The following is a 19,655-nucleotide window of genomic DNA, read 5'->3' as shown; positions in this document are numbered from 1 at the left end:
GAGCGGCGCGGCGCGGCGGGGGCGGGCAGCGGAGACCGAGGCCCGGGCCTCGGGGTAGAGGCAGGAGAGGCGCGGGCAGGCGCGGCCCGCGGGCGAGGGGAAGCGGGCGATGGCCGCGGCGGGCGTCCGCGGGCGGCGAGGCGGCGGCGGGCGGCGCGAGGAGCCCCTGTGATTGGCACAGCCCGAGCCGGAGGAGGAGGCGAGGGGAGGGCGGAGGAGGAGGAGGAAGGGGGCGAGAGCGGCGGCGGCGGTAGCGGTGAGGAGCTGTGCCTTCCACCTCTCCAGCCCCGGCAGGACGGGGGCGGCCGCCGCGAGCCCCGGGCAGGGACAGCACGCAGCCTCGCCGCGCACACCCCCGCCCGGCAGCGACCCCGACACCCGGAGCGAGCGGGAAAGCGGCGGCGGCGGCGAGGGAAGGATGCAGGGGAAGAAGCCGGGCGGCTCGTCGGGCGGCGGCCGGAGCGGCGAGCTGCAGGGGGACGAAGCGCAGAGGAACAAGAAGAAGAAAAAGAAGGTGTCCTGCTTCTCCAACATCAAGATCTTTCTGGTGTCCGAGTGCGCCCTGATGCTGGCGCAGGGCACGGTGGGCGCCTACCTGGTGAGTCCCCGTGCCAACTCCGCCGCAGGGCCCCTTCCCCAGCCCGGCTCCCGGGGCGGCCGGCTGGCACGAGGAGGGGGCCGCCCGGGCGCCGGGGGCAGGCGGGCATGACCTCGGCCCGGCGTGGAGGTTGGCGAGTGGTGCAGAGGCGGCCGCCGGGGGAGCTGCCGGCCCGGCTGCCGAGCGAGCCGGGAGCAGGCGGGACCGCGGATGCCGGCAGCTGCTCGTGCGGCCGGCGGGGGCTGGGGGTCCCCGGAGAGGAGAGGCAGCGGGCAGGTGGGCGTGAAACCATTCCTCTCTCCCCTTGAGGGCAGCCGGAGGGTGAGTTCAGGAGCCCCCCTGGAAAGGAAGGCATCGCGGTTTTCAGGTGACCTGCACATGGGAAGAAAAGCCGGTTAGCATCTTGCGTCCTCTACTCTCCATTCCATCCGCCTCGAGAACAAATCCATTATGCATCGTTTTCCCCCGGCGCTTTCTCCATCCGCCAATTACAGGGGGATTTAACAGTTTAGAGTAAAATGCGTCCGAGTATGGCCTTGATTTGAGCTGGGCTACAGGGGAAATGGTCCCACTGGGTATCCCAATAGCCATCCGTCGGCGTCTGGGATAAAGTTACAGTACCTGGAGAACTGCTGCAAGTTTGTGTAGTTCCTGCTACCCACTCTTAGACCTCAATTCCCCACCGTTGTCTCTCTCCCACAGGGCGGTTGCGTCATTTTGCACAGCGTATATCTATTTCATTTGCCTTCTGAAAGGGGGTATTAATGCTCAAACGGCCCAGGGGTGCATAACGTATCAGAGGAAACAGCTTGTAATGACTCAGCACTGTCAGATACCTACTTTGCCGCTGTCTCCTGCCCGGCGCAGGTGTTCCCAACTTGAGTTCCAGGGAGTGCACTTCCAGACCCAAGGACAGTCCTTCCTAAAGGGGAAAAGGTTTTTCAGAGTGTGTAGTGTTAAATCTCTCCTTGGCTATTGACCTGAAACTGGAATCAAATGTCAGAGACTTTGAGTGTTAGTGAGCAAGTTTGATGGAGATAGAATCGGACAAGATTTTGGCTGTTGGATAAGCACATTCAGAGATAGAACCATGCTCTTCCTGATGGTACCGCTAATCCCCCATCCCTGGCCTCGGGGTACAGTTAATGAGGGCCCGGACGCTGGGTGCCCTGGACCATTCATAAACAGTCTCCTAAGACTGGGGGCTTGCTGTCAGAGGGAAGTACAGGCAGGCTTGGTCTCTGGTGTGGGGTAAAGTGCGTTCTGTGGTTGTGAGCGAGTTCAAACTCAGCTTGCTTTCTGGGGTGACAGAGTTACAGGGCTTCTGAAAATCGAATGCATGTCTTTTGCTCCTTGTGAGGTGAAAAGAATTGAAATTCCCGTCTCTGTGCATCCATGACTTGTATGCTGCAGGTGAGCCCTGTGGCCAAAAGCACATCTTCTTTCCTGTTTAGATTTTTTTTGTTTTTAAATGCACTTCTATGTCTATAGTTATAATACACAGTTGCAGACAGTACTTGTGGCCTTTGGAGTTTTGGGGGTAGGGGGTAACTGTTTCATGGGAGTCAGTTTATCAGACCTTCCTTGGAGGGAATTTGACTTATTAAATATTAAATATTTATTAAAATATTAAAATAGGTACGTATATTACTAAGATGGAAATGCACATTAATAAAATATATGTGGGTCTGTACCGTAGCATACGCAAAGTGTGTAACACCTAAATGGGCGGGTCTGTGTTTACATGGAGGTAATTAGTATATCAACAGCTGCCTCCAGTTTAACAGTTTGTTTGCCTCCAACCAGTTTTGTTGCATAGAGTGCATTATTCACGTGTGGCGAGCACCAACAGAACTTTTCACACGGGGAGTGATAAAGGCACCAGCTTAGTTTTAACTTGCAATGATCTAGGGTTTTAGAAAGAAAGGAACCATCTCAACAAGATGAGTGGCCTAAGCTCCTTGAGAAGTTAAAAAGCAGAGGGCTGGTGGAGTGGTGGATGTACAGAGGCAGGGCTGGCACCAGGAGATAGGAAGTTGACTTGAATCCCGGAACAGGCAAGTGGCAGGCAGGCAGGGGAGGAATTCAGTGCACCTGGTGGGGGCCTCCTGGCGCTTCCAGCCTGGGCTGCTGGAGAGCCTGGTTCAGAAGAGTAGGGTAACAGGAGTCAACAGGTGACTGGCAGAAAGCAGGTGGAGGCCCAGGAGAGGACAGGCCTAGGAAATTGGACTCCTTTTGATTACTAGGAGTGGAAGCGTAAGGTGCTCAGGGCTCTGCCTTGCCCGGCTGCCCTCAACTCTCCGTTGCCATCTGAACCTCATGAAAATAAATAGTTTGCTTGCCAGGGCTGACTGAGTCAGCTCGCTGTGCGGTTTGCTCTTCTGGGCCACTGGGGAGTTTTCTCTTCATCTGTTATTTGGGAGGTGGAATAAAAAGTTTGTTATTCCTTCAGCTACGTGAGACTTTTTTATGGATAATTTGAGAATGAAACATTGCGGAATGTTTGCAGGAGAGGCAAATTTCTCCCTTTTCTTGCATCATGGCTTTCTTAGGAAACTTGAGAACCTGTGTTTGTAGATGATCACACACGCAGGGTCCATGTGCAAGGTGTGTGTTATATATGATCTTACTTTGGCAATCAGTCTGCCCCTCTGATGAAGTATTTTCAGATACCTGATGAAGGGCATACCTTGGGACACTGCCAACAATGCTGACTGTTATAGAGAGGAGGGTGATGGCAAATTCTATGTCAATGACATTATTTCCTATTTGATTCCAAAAGTCTAAGCATCTACTTTCTTATTTTGTCTTCCCAGATGCCATTTTTTTTTATTTGGAGGCTTCATTTCATTTCTCCCATTTCTTTCTGAAAAGACAGATTGCCCGGTGTCTTCAGTGACAGTCGTGTAGGCTTCCCAGCTGCAGAACTGCAGCAAGAAGGTGCCTGTGATTTGAGAAGCAACTTTGAAAAGCAAGACTCTGCGCATATGCACGTGTGTGTACGTGTGTGTCTGTGTGTGTCTGTTTTCCCTCAAGAACCTGCCCAGGGAGGAAGCTCAAGGGATACCTGTATATGAGAAAGCCACCAATTGTTAACCTTGGCAGGGAACCTAGCAACTTTTTGCCTGGGTATTAGGGTCTCCCAGGAGGGTACAGAAGGACATCGACCCCAACGCCCAGACTTGGTGATAGGTAATCCAGGTGCAACCTGGGCCAGCTGTGGATTCTGAAATCTGTTACCCTTGCAAGTGTTTTCACTGGAAATCATGCTTCAGATAAACCAGCAGTCACAGGGCTGTTCTCTCCTAGCCACTTAAACTGCCCGACTGGCTATGAAATATTTTTTTCAGCGTAAGAAGAGAGACCTGTTCAGTTTGATCGTCGTCGTGTGCTAGATAGAGAATGCAATCTAATTTTCCTCTACTTGGGTCTTTGCTTCGGGTGGCTCCAGTCTGAACTGACCTACTTGCAAGGACGTAACATCTGGTTAAGTCTTGGGCTGTTTGGAGAAGGTGCAGGCACATGGGACCTGCACGGAGAGAGAGTCATTTTGTACGCACTTGATGGTGTTTTATGGAGAGCCACTGAGATGTTTCCAACCATTCGCTGAGGGCAGCCTTGCATACAGAGGTTCGTGTCTGTTATCAAGTTACCGGGGACTGGGTAGATAAGGATGTGTACAGGAAATTAAAACCTCTGACAGCCCTGGGAGGTTATGATTGAGGCTCACATACGTATGCCTTTGAAGTGCCTCAGGATGAAAACCTAAAAAGGCCAGATGAGCGTCTGGGTAGGGCACACAGGCAGTTGCCATGAACCAGGGGTGGGCATTTCCCTCTGTAGAGTTACGAAAAACCAAGTCTGAGGTTGTGGTGACAAAGTAATGAGACGAATGACTGAGCGTGTCTGACAAGGCCCTGTCTCACTGTTGATAGTCCCTGGGTTTTTTAGGCCTGAGAGCACTTAGTGGGCTTGCAATTAGTGGGTGAGACGAGACTGCTGGATTTGTCATTCTTTTCTTTGTTTTTTTTCCTAAAGAAGCATCATTTTGAAGATGGGTTTTTGCATATCTAACCCAGAAGCGGACAGCTGAGAGACATTTTTCAAGTCCTTGTCAAATTAGTATGATGACTAAGGCAACTGAATTTTACTTAATCAAGTTATTTTACATACTTACGGTTACTCAAAGTGACAAATTCCCTGCCATTTGCATAATTACTATATAGCCCCAGGTAGTAAGAAAAAAAATTACCCTGATTTTTTTTTTTTCTTACAGCTTGGTTAAAAATGTTTAGCTCGTAATTATTTAGTGGAAAAATTATTTCTGAAAATTCCTTTCAACCAGCTTTGTGTACACACCTTAGGTCTGTGGGGGTTTTCTTTTCTGTGTTTAATAATCAAAGAAACTGAGTGAGTTGTAAAGTGAGCAAGATCTCTCTCCTGAATTTTTGTTACTCTCCCGCATTTCAATTTGAGATCCCTTATAGAGAGGCTGACCAGAGCCCTCTCCTCGGAGGCACTGCCTTGCTAATCAATTGCTCAGCATTTACTGCGCATCTTCCTGCCTGCTGCCCAAACCACACTGTTTTGTATCAGTCTGGATAAGTTTCCTCTTGCACAAAGTCATTGGGCCAAGGTGGCTTGAGCAAGAGGGTCTCTGTGAGTTTACCTTGCTCATCTTAAAGCAAGCTTTGAGGTGCTGCCTTGTTCGGGAACTGGGTTCACTTTCCAGACTTGCCTGGGGATGAGTAAGTGTAATGTTGCAAAAACGATGAGGATAGAGCTGCGTTTCATGTAGATGGAGGTCTCAAGGAAAAAATCAGTGAATGTTATTGGCTGGTTACAGAGAGAGAGCACAGGCTGCCACGCTGGTTTCGGGGTCTGTGCCAGGCCTCCTGCAGAAGCTGTGGGAGTGTCAAGGACTCCTGCTAAGCTGACCATGGTCTTTGGATTAAGGAGGAATCCTTGAAGTGCCAGGCGGGGAAGGTTGGGGACTGTGGGCAGGCAAGTGTGCGGAAGATGCTCACCCCTTGCTATAGTGGAGAATAAAATTCTGTGCTAGCAACTTTTCCATAGCAGCTTACTTCCAACTTCACAAACACGTTTAACTTGCACAGACTTGACTGTGCATGTCATTGAATAACCATGTTCCTACGAAGTAGAGTCAAAGTGCTTATCGTCACTTCTACTCACATTTTGTACATGTACTCTGTTATTTTCTGTACATTAATGTGCACCTTATATATTTACATACATGTTCTTGTACAGGGTTACAGTCACCGAATATTGTGTGCTATACTTTTTTGAAGATGTGAAGGGACGTTTCAGTGGTAATTTTGATTGTGTGGTTTAACACATGGATTTAGAACTCCCCTGAAGCCAAGTCACCTACATTTTATTCCCTCTAAGAAATCTGTAGGCCAGAAAGATAGCATCCTTGCTTTTTAAATTTATTTTTGCTTTCTGTTTCTATATCTGTATCTACAAAATAGATCATAAACAGGAAAAAAGTGGAATCACTGACTTTGGTTCATAGGATAAGTGAATTGATGTCGTTCAAAGACACTTGTATTTTATGTAATCTAAGTGTTTATGTATTAACGTGAGAGGCAGTATTGCTGAATGGTTAAAACTCCAAGTTATATGATTAAAACTCCCAGGTGAAAAATGGCAAGTGGCAGCTGTGGCTCATTGGATGAACGTCAGAAGATCTGGGATTCATTCCTGTGTCCTCTGCTTACCAGCTCTGTGACCTTGAACCGATTACTTAACCTCTCTGTGCCTCAGTTTTTCATTTTAAAACTGGGATCATAATAGTACCTACCCTCATGGTGTTGCTATGAGGATTCACTGAGTCAGTATGTATAAAGCACTTTGAACACTAACTGGCATATAGTGCTTGATAAATACTAGCTATTATTTTTAATAATGATATGGTTATACATGTTTACTGCAAATATAGTAACTGTGTAGCCCAACCAATGAGAAATAAAATTATTTCAATCAAGCATTTGTTTTGGTGTAATGAATTATACACTCAAGTAGTTTCCTATTCTGCATGAACATTTTGTCTGGGAGGTAAAAAGTTTTTACAAGCAAGAAATAAGTACTAATAAATAAGTTAGTAATTCTCTTTATTCCCTTATTATGAATACATCAATTCCATTTTATCTTAAAGATACTATAAAAGTGACAGTCATGTGGGAGAGGAGCCCACTATAGTAATGGTTATGCTGACCACCTAAAGTCAATGGTACTTTGAGGTGGGTGGAGCAGAGACAGCACAGGAGGCCTGGGAGGGACAGGTGCCCTGATGCCTCATTTTGGGAGGCCCTCGGGATCTGTTGCTCTGGTCTGTGGCCACAGGGCGAAGACTGGAATGATCTTCCAGGTTGTAGGCAGCTGAGGAGCAGTGAAAAGAGTGATGGACTTGGAGTCAAAAGACCTATGTTTGAACCTGGCTCTGCTACTTAGCAGCTTCTGGTGACTTGACTTACCTGAGCCTCAATATCCTCATCTGAAAAATGGGGATAATGATAGAGCCTGACTTACAGATGGTTGAGAGATTTAAATAAATGGACATGTGATAGAGTGCTCCTCATAGAGTACAGTATTCAGTAATTGCTTTAACAATAATGGCATAACCCTGCTCATTTACCTGGGCACAACAGAAGTCCTCAGGGACCTGAGGATTTGGGGTATTGTGTGGGGCCTTGGCTCTGTTTCGTAAATTGGAGATCCGGGCCGTTGTAGATTGCTCTGCTTCTCTGGATGAAAAATGGCCACTTCATGGGAGCCTGGGGTGTCGGGGGTGGGGGGACCAAGGACATATGTCGTGGACATATGCTGCCCTCCAGGCAGCCTTGTTTGAGACCTGCAACCTCGGGGTTCAGCCCTGGTTGCCAGGAAGGGCTCAGGTCTTGCACCGCGCCCACCGTCTTCACCTTAGTCTTCTCGCGGTGTTAAGCAGGGCTCAGCAGGTACCGTTATGGGCTCTTCCCTGATCTTGATCCTTTTTGGTTTCCCAGAAGCAGAACGAATGAGCTCTTGATACAGTTGTTTCTTATCCCGTGGAGTCGTCCCTCTAGGCTTATAGTTTATGGGATTGTTTCAGAGGATGCCTTCCGCAGGGTGCCGCTCTCCTTCCGTCTGCAGTTTTGGAAGCAGCGTTCCTCCCCCAGTCTGGTCACACCTGTCCTTGGGAAGGATGGGGAAGGAATTGGGCTCTTCTCAGTGAGTCACGTTGCAGTGTCTGTTTTAGGTGAGTTCTTAGGTTCACAGTCAAGTGCCACCAGCTTCGTAAGAGTGAACGTGCATGTGAGGCCCCCTGGGTCCCCAGACCCTGGTGGCTCTGTGTCATCCTCACTGAGGAAGGAATGCTGTCAGCTTCTGAAGCACGGGGCCTTCTGCAGCCACAGCCGTGGAGCGAGCGAGTGTGGGGAGCTTTCTTTTCGGGCATTCTGGTGACAACATGCAGGGTGGAAATGTTCCTCTGGATGCGGGCAGAATCTCCGCAGTGGGGTGTTCCCAACTTCTTTATTTCGCTTCTTCTTTGTGGCTTTGAGTCAATCCCTTCTGAAAAGGGAAGCCCCTCCTGATGGAGGGTTTAGTAGCTCAATTCTTTAATGGAAATGATGGTAACCAACCCAGCTTAAGTGGCTGGACGTTCCTCTTTGAACAGGGAATAGTTATTTCACCTGTTAATCATCATCTAATATATAATTGTTGGTCATTAGAATTCTCCTGGATTTAGGGGCTGGCTCCGTGGCTTAGCGGTTAAGTGCGCGCGCTCTGATGCTGGCGGCCCGGGTTCGGATCCCGGGCACGCCCCAAGGCACCACTTTTCCGTACAACCCGAGGCCGAGTCCCACGTACAGCAACTAGAAGGATGTGAACCTATGACATACAACTATCTACTGGGGCTTTGGGGGGAAAAAAATGAATAAATAAAATCTTTAAAAAAAAAAAAAGAATTCTCCTGGATTTAAAATAAAAGTCTCATTTATGACTTCCAGTGAACACTCACTGAAAATATTTAACAGCAAAGGGCAACATAGGTTGCTACAAGCCCTACTTGTTGAATGGTGCGGTGAGAGGCATGGGGCCCACTCTGCCCCTTTGCCTTCACGACGTCCTTCATAAATACCCTGGCAATATCTCTTCGATACTCTCTCCTTCTGGGATGTGATGTCCCACGTGGCATTTTAAGTTACCTGGTAATGGAATCAGAGAGGACTGACTGTAATGAGGATGCTTTATTTCCTTAGCAGTGGTTTTTGTTAAAATCTTTGCCATGAGGCTCTGAGAGTCCTGGAAGCAGGCTGTGGCCGCAAAGCCGTCCAACCAGGCAGTGATGCAATTGCTGCATCGCGAGGGTGTGGTAGAGGTCTAAGTTACTGTGCAGTAGCGCAAGTCCCTTCCGAAGCCTGGAATATGCTTTTCTTCTGCCCTTGCATCTATCTATCCATCCGTCCATCCATCCACACTCCCTATATGAGTTCTGTGCCATGTGGTGGCAGATTCTAATTTGTCTGGCAAGTGGCTCTTTGGGACGGGTCTCTAGATAATGAGCCTGGCTGTCCAGGTAACCCTTGAAACCTTTTCTTGGTAGTCTAAAGCCTGCTGTGGCGCCTGAGCTCCTGGTTGTGTGGAAATAGCAGAAATAGGAAGGAGCTGAGCAGGCTGTCAACAAATAGTCCTGGGCAATATGATACAGTAGTGGGCAAACTGCTCCCTAAGTCACTGCCCACACAACTACAGGAACTTGAGGAAGGTAGAAATGATTATTTTTACCTTCATTTCTGCACTTGCAAGGTTGGTTTAGGGAGAACAGTGTGACAATGGTGTCTTTTTTTTTCTTTTTTTGTGAGGAAGATCAGCCCTGAGCTAACATCTGCCAATCCTCCTCTTTTCGCTGAGGAAGACTGGCCCACGGCTAACATCCATGCCCATCTTCCTCCACTTTATACGGGACGCTGCCACAGCATGGCCCGACAAGCGGTGTGTTGGTGCGCGCCCGGGATCTGAACTGGCGAACCCCGGGGGCTGCTGCAGCAGAGCGCGCGCACTTAACCGCTTGTGCCACCGGCCGACCCCAACAATGGTGTCTTTCAATTAAAGACTATTGTACAATGTTCTTGGGAATGGCTATTGTCTTTCCCTTTTCCTCCCCATTTTGGAAAATGGTTAGGTACAGTAGGCATGCTCCTTCTCTAATTGTTGGGTTTGCTCCCCCAATTCTGACGCTGCTGTGCTCCCCTCCTCAGCTGATGAGAATGAGAAATTACCACCTTGACTATAAGCAAGTTGAAATTGGAAAGCTGTCCTCTGACTGATTATATAAGGTTTAAAATACTGTACCTGAAATCTTGTGTTTACTCTGCTAAGAATTCCCTTAATGAAGATAAAAATTTCTAAGCAGCACGGACCCATATGTTTTTATTATGTAAGATTCCATTATTGTGGTGCAGCCTGTAAAATAAAGAATGGTGTTGATGAGTTCATCTCTCCATTGGCTTTTTGGGGCAGAGAATTGCTTGAAGTAGACCCATGGAGCCACCTAGAGCTGTCCCCCTGGAACTTGGCCAGGCACTGCTTCAGCACCAGCCCCCTTCACTCCAGGGCACACGAGGCTTGTCCTGGGTCTGTGGTCACTGCACCTCTCAAGGTTGCAGAGGGCAGGTGTCCTTTAAGGTTGGCTTTAGAGATTGCTGTGGGATTCAGTGGGATGTTGTGGAACACAGCCACTGTGATGGCTCCATCCTTTGGCCATTTCCTTTCCTGAAGAGCTGCTGTGTTGGCACTTGGAATGGACTGTGTCTTGTTTTGCATAATATGTGTGTGTTTCAATGTGGCACATCACACCAGCCTCTTCTCAAAGCCATACATGCATGGGGTGCACAGCACAGCGCACTGCACAGTCGATTTCGGATTTCCAACCTCCTGCACTGTAGTCAAGGAGCTTACGTTTTGGCCAGGGTGAGCGCTAGGGGGACAAAGATTTAAAGGGCACTAGACCAGTTGAAAAAGACATAGAAGAGCTTCACACAGGCCTCTCCTATCTTTATGCAAAAAATTTAGGGCAAGACTCATGATTTATTTTGCGGCATGTTGCATTGCCTCCCCGTGCTGGTAAATACGATGTCAGTGGGGAGTCTTAACAGGCCAACAGCACGTTTCTTAGCCAGCCAAAGAAAGGATATCTTCTGGAAACAAAAAACATAAATTAGCACCTTCCATTTACCTTTGCCGTTCCGTGGAGACGCATATAAATAGATCAAAAAGTCAGTGAGCAGTTTTGCAGCCTCGCAGCCTGCAGTGGATGGAGCAGATGGGGAGGTCTGCTTTGCTGCACCCGGGCACCGAGTGGCGCCTGGAGCCAGCAGCACTTGGGCCAAATCCAAATGCAGCCCCATGAAACTTCTCAGATGCACAGGTGGAATTAGTGTCCAGTAGGCATGTTGCCCTTGTGTCCCAAGGTTGGCCATGGTCTGCATTGAAAGACCTGTTTGTAGGTCTTTTTAAAGATAACATCATGGAAGCTCTGCATTTGTTGCTTTCATTTTAGGCAAAATCAGGGCACAGAATTAAGTGACTTACCCAAATGTGCAGTGCCACCCTCTAGAGCCAGCCCACGGTAGCTGGCAGGTGTGAGCAGGTAAGTAGTCAGGAAGAGTTTTATTTTTGGAAATAATGATTATAAACGTATATAAATAAAAATATTGTTTTGATGAATGCTAGAAAAAATCACTTCTTTCTCTCTTTTTTAAAACATCCCCTTTTTTTTAATAGATACAATATTTCCTAATAAGCCTCATACCTATCCTTAATCTAGTGAACAAATAAAAATATATACATTTGTATGTATCTGTCTTCTGACACTTTTCATTTCATTGGGGAATGTGTTTGTCACTTAAAAATAATAGTACCAAGGCAGCAATTAAAAATAACTCAAGGGCTCCTGGCACCCAGGGCTCTCACGGAGACTGTTCAGTGTGACGAGTGAAACATTTTAGATCCCAAAAAAGGAAATGAGTGTTCTGGTGTTCAGGTCTGTCGCCTTTGTGGCTAGTTTTCTCTTTGTGCCGAGTGAGCTGAGCTGTGGTGGTCACAGGTGTCAGCTCAGCTCTGTCACCTCCTGGTTGTTCATTGATTTTATTCTTACCTCCCTCCCCTGGCCCCTGATCCCAACAATGCCACACTTCACCAGCCCTGGTAGGATGTCACAGATCTGTGAGATCTCCGTGAGGGCATGCTCCCGGCATTCAAAACCCAGGTCACTCCTGGGTGGGCCTCTTGTGCCAGGCTTACACCACGGGCACTGTTAACACCATTCTTCCAGCCCCTCCTTTGTCGGCTTCCCAACATCCTCATTCAGTGGATAATGCGGCTGAGCTCTCGGCCTCTTATAGGCCGTGAAGATCCAGTCCCACCTTTCGCCGTGGACTGTATGTTAATTCTTGCCTTCCTGGACCAGTTCGGAGCTCCTTTGTATTTTATTTGGGAGTGGGGGTGGGGGAGTGGGGTCTTCATATATTTTATTTAAACCTTTCTTTCTGTGGAGTTTGTAGGGCGGGTCATTCTTGAACATTTTCAGTATCTCAGATGTTAGACGAAAGTGGGGGTTATATTTTCTCCCTTGGATATAGAAAGATGTGATGTGTAGTGAAGAGAGCATGACTTTGACAGTTTACCCTTTGGTTGTGAGGTGGACTTGGACCTCGAGGTGGGAGGGTGGATGAATATGAGTATGTTTCTCTAGGCATTTCTGAAGGAAGAAACCGGGTGTATCAGTTGCCTGGCGCTCCCGTAACATATTACCACAAACTGGGTGCCTTAAAACAACAGATTTATTTTCTTGAAGTCCTGGTGGCCAGAAATCTGAAGTTGAGGTGTTGGCAGGACCATGCTTCTTCTGAGACTCTGGGTAGAATTCTCTCTTGCTCCTTCCTAGCTTCTGGTGGTGGCCGTTGGACTTGGCATTCCTCGGCTTGCGGCTGCACCCCTCCAATCTCTGCCTCTGAGGTCACGTGGCATTTTCCCTCTGTCTCTCCCTTCTCCTCTTATAAGGACACCGGTCATATTGGACTAGGGCTCACCCTAATGACCTCATCTTACCTTGGTTACATCTGCGAAGATGTTTCCAAATAAGGTCACAGATACTGGGAGGTAGGGCTTCACCATGTCTTTTGGGGGACACAATTCAAGCCATAATGCCAGAGAAGAAGAGCAAAGGACCCTAAAATGGTCTGAGGGTACAAGAAAAAAAAAAAAGAAAGAAAAAGACAAACTCTTTGCCCTGTTTAGGGTTTTGGGTGGGGTTAGAAGATTATGGGACGTAGGTCGGAGAGTCATTCTTTCTGGGAAGCCTTGTCTTTGAGGAAGTGCTGCCCCTTGGCAGTCCTGTTTCCTTTCTGTAGGAAGATAACCACGTTTCTCTCTGGTGGTGGTGGCGGCGGTTAAGCCTGTGAGAGTGAGGCAGGCTGGATTCAGGAGTAGCTTTGAGCAAGTCCTTTCCCCATTCTTGGCACAGCTGAATGCAGGGGTTGGACTGAATGATCATGTCTTCAGATTAAGGGAAATGCATGTAAAAAAGCCTAGAAATACATGTGGGTGAGCGTTATGTGTGTATATATTTAGTGTGTGTGTGTCTGTATGTGTGTACTTGTACGTCTCCCCTGTCCCTTACACCGGGCCTCATTACCAGGATACCAGGCCTGGTAAAATTTCCAGCTAGCCCTTTCTCCTCCTGAAGACCTGTCTGCTTCGGTGAGACCGAAAGAGACTTTATCATTGTGCCAGCCAGTCTCAGATTTGGCCAGGTATGTGTTTACATTAGGATCAGACATCTGCGTTCTAATCTCATTCATCTCCATGTTTTTTTGGTGGAGGTGGGAGCTGTATGATTCTCGGAATTTCTCAGTACGGGCTCCTTTTAAAAGACTTCAGCTTGGTCTCTGCCAAACTAATTAACTTGGACAACTTCCTTAAGTGCTGTGAGTAATATAGAGTTGAGTAAGGCGTGTTCTTGGCCCTCGTGGAGTTTATATATCCTAGTGGGGGAGATGGCGTGTTTATAATTTCTTCATTAGACTGTTTCATGTCCTGGGCCAGGCAGTGGCTTGTCCCTCTTGGAACCTCGAAGCTAGTCTTGTATTACACTGGACAGAGTGGCCTCTGATCGTAGAAGCAGAGGGTTGAGGTGGGTGGTGGTGTTGGAGATGGGCCTCGGAGGATGAGGAGAACGTTTCTGGTTGCAGATGTAAAGTAATTTTCTTAAGCTCCATCAGGGTAGATCTGCGGGGAACAAGATGTCAGGGCTGTGCTGAAAGAGGCTAGCTGGGGAGAGCCCGAGGAGTGGGACGGGATTGGGAAGCCTACTGTGGAGAAGGGGCAGGCTGGGAAGACAAGGCCACAGCCACACATAGGGGCACGTCAGGGCTAGCACTGGGAAGTCTCTGCTCCAGCCAGCAGTGTGGGGGCTGTCTGCATCTCTCTTGGCTCGGCTTCTGTTCCTCCACACCATGTCCCCCAGCTTTGAAGTGGTGCCCTAAAATCCTGCTCGAAGCCAGTCTGCCAGCCTGTGGAGGGAAGCTCCAGCAGGGCATCGTCAGGCTCAGCTAGAAGAAGCATGGCTGCATTGCATGATGTGGCCAAGGGGCAAAGGACGTGGGTTGTCTTGGACGGCTGTGCTCACCAGGATGGGGCAGTGGAGGAGGAGGGGGAGCTGCAGCATCCATATACAATGGCACGTCTGTATTCAACCTCTCTTTTGAGTTATCTACAAATGAGATTTCTGTAAGATGAGCTAAAATTAGGAAAGGTCCACTTATCATATTTGACCTTTTTTTTTTTTTTTTAAACACTTTAGTTTGGCCTCGGATGTATCAGTTCTGGATAACTTTAAAGCCGGTAACAGAACAAACTGTGTTCACACACAGGAAATATCTCCAAACAAAAAGTGGGCGTGCAGTTTACAGTTTAAAAATTGGATGGAGGCCATTCAAACTTTCCCTCCTGTTCTCCTTGAGAAGAACTTGGCAAGCTTTTGAGAGAGGGCACTCCTCCTCCGAATTATCACAAAGGTCCAGAGAGAAGCTATCTTATGAGCAGAGCTAACAGGTTACTGGGATGAGGCCCGGATGATGTGGGGGCTGGGAGACTGCTGGGGGATTTACTGAGCTGGTTCCCTTCAGCTTCAAAGCCTGTGTAGAGGGTCAGTGGAGTCCGGCCAGCATGCCTCTGGCCTGTTGGCCCACACCTGTTGCCCACAGATGGCTGATCCAAGCACTGGCTGAGATGGCTCCGGAGCCCCATGTAACCACATCATTTGACTCTGCCATTAACGTGAACTTCAAGTTCATGCTTGTGGCTTTTTTCCTTAATATAAAGACATTACTGTTTTACTTATTACACAAGGACTAAATGTGTTGAAAATTTGGAAAATACAGATAACATAAATACATTAAAAAAAAGAAGAAATGTCATCCATATTGCCATGACCTGGAGATTTACTGTCAACATTTTGTGTGCATCCTTTCAGTCTGTCTGGGTCCACTCACATCCTTCATGACTCTGAGGACAGAGTAGTAGAGGGTATAGGCTTTGTGAGGTCCGTGCCTGCTGAGTGCTAATCTTGTGTGCCTTTGGGCAAATGACTTGACCTCTCCAATTCTCCGTTTCAGCTCTAAGATTGGGATGATATTTATACTGACTTGGTGATCTTGTAAAGACTAAATGAGAGAATCATCCAAAGAGCTTATCCTGTGTCTCTCTGTAGTACGTTACTATTGTTATTACTATTTTTTTTAATAATAAAATCAGATCACACTACACATTCTTTTTAGGAACCTGCTCTTTCCCCTAAACAATTGTGACCACTTTTCTGTGACATCGGATGTTCTTCTCTGGTGTCATGGTTTTAAAGAAAAATGACCTTATTGCTTTTGTAAAAACAATACATGTTCATTATAAAGAATTTTAAAATGAAGAAAAGTTCAGCTAAAAATATTTTAAGAAATTCCAAATCCTACCATTCAGAGATAATCATGGCTGATATTGGGGTTTGAGGAGTGATAATTAATCACACTTTCCTCTCTGCCTCCCCACCGCCCCCCAGTTAAGAATCAAGTGGTTAGTAGACCTAATAGCCAGCCACAGGGGTATAAAAATATCAACTTGGAGTTTGTATGGAAAAATCTGGAATTTGGATTAGAAAACTCAGTTTGTGGCCAGATTCGGGCTTCTTAATACTTTGCTCCTAGTCAGAATGACAGGCTCTATGTCTCTGCAGGGGCACACCTGCTCAGGTAAGCTTATCTCTTGGAGGAGCAAAGAATGCGTGCATCCTGAGAACTATTCACAGAAGAAGAGGAGAAGGAAGAGGCTGGGGCAAGCCTGCTAGGTTCCTTTCTAATTTTACCCTTTTGGGGAGGATGGAGTGAGGAATTCAGAAGAGCAGATGGTTTTTCTCTACTTCCAGAAGGTAGAAGTTCTATAGTGTGGATCAAGGTATGAATTGTGGGAGGAGGAAAGAGTAATTCCCTCTTATAATCGTCATTAGCAGTGTGTATATCATTTCAGCGTTCCTTCTGTTTTACATGGAAAAATGGCTGGCTGGCTAGATATACTTTATAAAGTATATGTTCTTAAAATACAAAGCAGTAAATTTAATTTCACTCAAATTTACCAGAAGACTTAATTAAAACTGGAAAGAAGTCACTGTCTCCTGCCCTTGAACGTTGCTGTAGAAGAGTCCAAGTCCAGCCTGATTTTTCCTCCTTTATAGATTATTTGCTTATGGATGAGATGCTTGAGGAATTCTTGCCTAATATTTGATGTATAACTGAATCACAAGATATATTACTGCTGCATGATGTGTGTCATATTTTTGTGGAATTTGATGTGTTCTTTCAGTCAACAGATTCAGTTCTCTATTAGTCTTAGGAGAATTTTCTGATGTTGTCTTGAACACTTTCTTGGTCTTGTATGGTGAGTTCTCTGCTATAAGGACACCAGTTATCCGTATGTTGGATTGTCTTTGAACTCCTAGTGATTTGTTTTGCTTTGATTAATTCCTTGTTTTCATCTACATTCACTGTGTTTTATTTTTAGCATTCCTCTACTCAATGTGTTGATTTGAAGCCATCTTTCTTTAGTTCTCTGTAGATTTTATTTTATATATTACTTTTCTAATGTTTATTTTAGTCCCCAGTTTATTTCTTTAGGTCTAAATCTCATTCTTTTTTTTTCTTTTTCTTTTTTTGAGGGGGTTAGTGTTACCTTTGAGTTCTCAATTTATTGAACTCATGTTCATATTAGGTTCTGTGGCTCAAAGATCTTTTGGGGGGGAATCCTCCTCTTCTTGGGTTTTGTTTTCTTTTAGGCTCAATGCTTTATCTTTGATACAGTGCTTCATTTTTTCCTTTCCTCCAGGAGTCTGCATTTATAGATGCCAGGCCTTTTTGTTTTTTTTTTCCCACTTTGTTCTTGCCTGAGTGAGTCCGCCTAGGTCTTTTTTGTTCTGAGTGTGGGTGATTTCTTGATCTGAAGCCTCTCTTTTTTTTAACCCCTTATTGCCAAGCTAATGTTGGAAGGCTGGTTTTTAGTTTCTGTCCCTGCTTTCTATAGCCTGAAGACATGCAGAGTGGCTGGGGCAAGCTAAGCTATACCAGGTGGTGTGCAGGGTGCTGACTAGTAGTGGCTGGAAGATGTGGGCTTGGCAGCTTTTGCTTCTGGGATCTTTTAAAGGTCCTTTTAAGTGGGTTCAGTCTTCCTGTGTGGGGGCACACACTGCATACCCTTGGGCAGTATTCTCTGGCCTCAGATCAGCCCCAGATTTTACTACGTGCTCCTAGAGCCTTCACTTCCTCCCAGCAGAGATAATCAGCACTGTGGTGCGTGGCCTCCTTTTCATCCTTCCTCCCCAGTGGATGTTATCCCCAGTCAGAAAAGAGGAATATATGGAAAACTACTCAGGTTGTTTTTCTGCAGATTTGGTGATATTAATGAAAACGCTCAGGATTTTAATTTATTCACTGCTTCATGTTCCTGCGAGTGATGGATACAGGGTTCTGAGCCTTGGTACACCATACTATTCTGCCCTGCTTTAGAATCTTCCTTTACTTTTCTTGGCAGGCACTTTTTGAATTTTATGACACTGGGGTGTGCTCATTTTCTTGTTTGTTTTTTGATTGGTGGTTATTTTATTTCGGCTGTAAAATTTGGGGGGTTAAGTTTTGGAAGAGTGAGATTTTGTATGGAAGTTTGTACCATTTTAATTGAGAAGTACCTAGCATCATTTAAAAAGATTGCATAACAATCCACTGTCTTCTGTTGTACTTCAGCCCTCTGTTTCTGTTTGTTAGGCTGTTTACGGTTTTGTTTTGCTAATATAAAATCAAATTTCCCATAACTATTCTCTCTTGTGTGTTTCAGAATTATGAAATGGGATGATGAGATTAAACGGGATGGTCATGACTGAGGGAGTCAAAATGGAGCCTCTGTGGAGAGGAGAACTGACATTTTTTTGAGGGTCTCCTGTCTGCCAAGAAGGACATAAATGATCTGATTTGACTTCCACAACAACCCTGTGAGGTCGATGTCGTTATGTCTGTTTTACAGATAAGGAAACTAGGGCTCAGGGAAGTTAAATCACTTGCCCAAGTTAAGATAATTCGTCTTTGATCCTGGGTCTCTCGGTTTTATTTTGCTCTAAAATCCCTTCTCTTTCCTCAGACCACACCTCCTCGAGAAATCGCAGCTGAAGTGAATGCTTAGGCATGTTTGGTGTTTTGATAGTGTTTTAACACGTTACTACTTGTGAGAGAACACTGTTGTTCCCTTTATTTTTTTTAACTGAGGGAAAGGGTAGTGAGCATTGAGCATGACTTCACTGGGGCCAGAGAACCTTGTCATCTGTCCTCCCCTTCCCCGTGAGTGCACAATGGCATTTACCAGCGCTGTGAGCTCTCTGAACAGGAACCTTTGTACACTCCACAACCAGTCCCAGGGCCTCTACTCCTGGCGTGTTGTTACCTGCGTGCTCAGCCCTCGCCTGCCTTCTTGCTCTGAACAGCCAGCCACTCAGAAACAAGGGCCCTTATGTAATAATTCTGCCATCACAACCCCCACAAAATTACAGACTGCTCTGTGCCAGTGTGAACAGACACTCTAATTAATGTTCACTTCTTCAACAAAATGGTCATTTTTCTAAACCTTAGGACAAAATTGCATGTACTTTATGCGAAAAGTGTTCCACAGGACTTACCAAGAATAACATTTTGATATTTCTTGAAAGACTCTTGATTGGGGAGTCATTTATTTACTGTGGGTTTCAGTTTTATTGCCCCCAAACAAAAATGGGTACAATACCGTCTTACTTGTGTGGAATGTTTAATGGGTTTCAAAGTGTTGTTGTGGATTATGTCATTTCAGCCTTACGGCAACCCTGAGAGGTAGGTGGGGCATGTTTACCCCACCTTTGTTTTTAACTCTATATTATAAATTCTCAAACAAAACAAAAAAAATAGAAATCATAGTACAGCGAACATGTGTTGTGGAGTACCCATGTACTCACTACCTAGGATTGAACAATTGTTAAGATTTGGTGTATTTCCTTCATATATACACATATACATACATATACACAGAAATATGTACATATACTTTTTTTTAAGCCATTTTAAAGTCAATTATAGAAATGAAGATACTTCACACCTAAAGTACTTTAGTATGCCTCTCCATAGGCTATGATAATTTCCCTTTAAAACCATAGCCCTATTGTCACTCTTGACAAATTAATTATTCCCTAATTTCAACTAATGCCCCCTACGTATTCAAATTTTTCCTGATATCTCTATTGGCATTGCTATTGACATTCCTAGCTCTATCTCTAGAACTATTTATCTATTTTTTAAACAGCCACAAACCAATTAAAGATCATGCATTTCATTTTTTATATGACTTTGTCTCTTTTTTTTTTCAATTTATTTTATTGTGGTAAAACACATATAACATAAAATTTGCCATCTTTACCATTTTTAAGTGTACAGTTCAG

At 46.0% G+C, this 19,655-nt stretch overlaps 1 protein-coding gene across 2 annotated transcripts in view; it reads left to right on the top strand.

The window, feature by feature from the left end:
- Positions 1-235: 235 nt before the first annotated feature.
- SLCO3A1 (solute carrier organic anion transporter family member 3A1) overlaps positions 236-19,655 on the top strand; it is a 295,841-nt gene continuing 276,421 nt past the window's right edge. The window contains exon 1 of one of the 2 annotated variants that reach the window (XM_058542389.1): positions 236-598. In XM_058542389.1, coding sequence (XP_058398372.1) covers positions 419-598 — 180 coding nt within the window. In that variant the 5' untranslated portion in view covers positions 236-418. The remainder of the gene's footprint in view (positions 599-19,655) is intronic. The other variant, XM_058542388.1, reaches the window with a different exon arrangement.

Source organism: Diceros bicornis, chromosome 5 (assembly GCF_020826845.1).
Source record: "Diceros bicornis minor isolate mBicDic1 chromosome 5, mDicBic1.mat.cur, whole genome shotgun sequence".
Lineage (NCBI taxonomy): Eukaryota > Metazoa > Chordata > Mammalia > Perissodactyla > Rhinocerotidae > Diceros > Diceros bicornis.
Note: the sequence above shows the minus strand (reverse complement) of the source record. Positions and strands in the feature narration are given on the sequence as shown.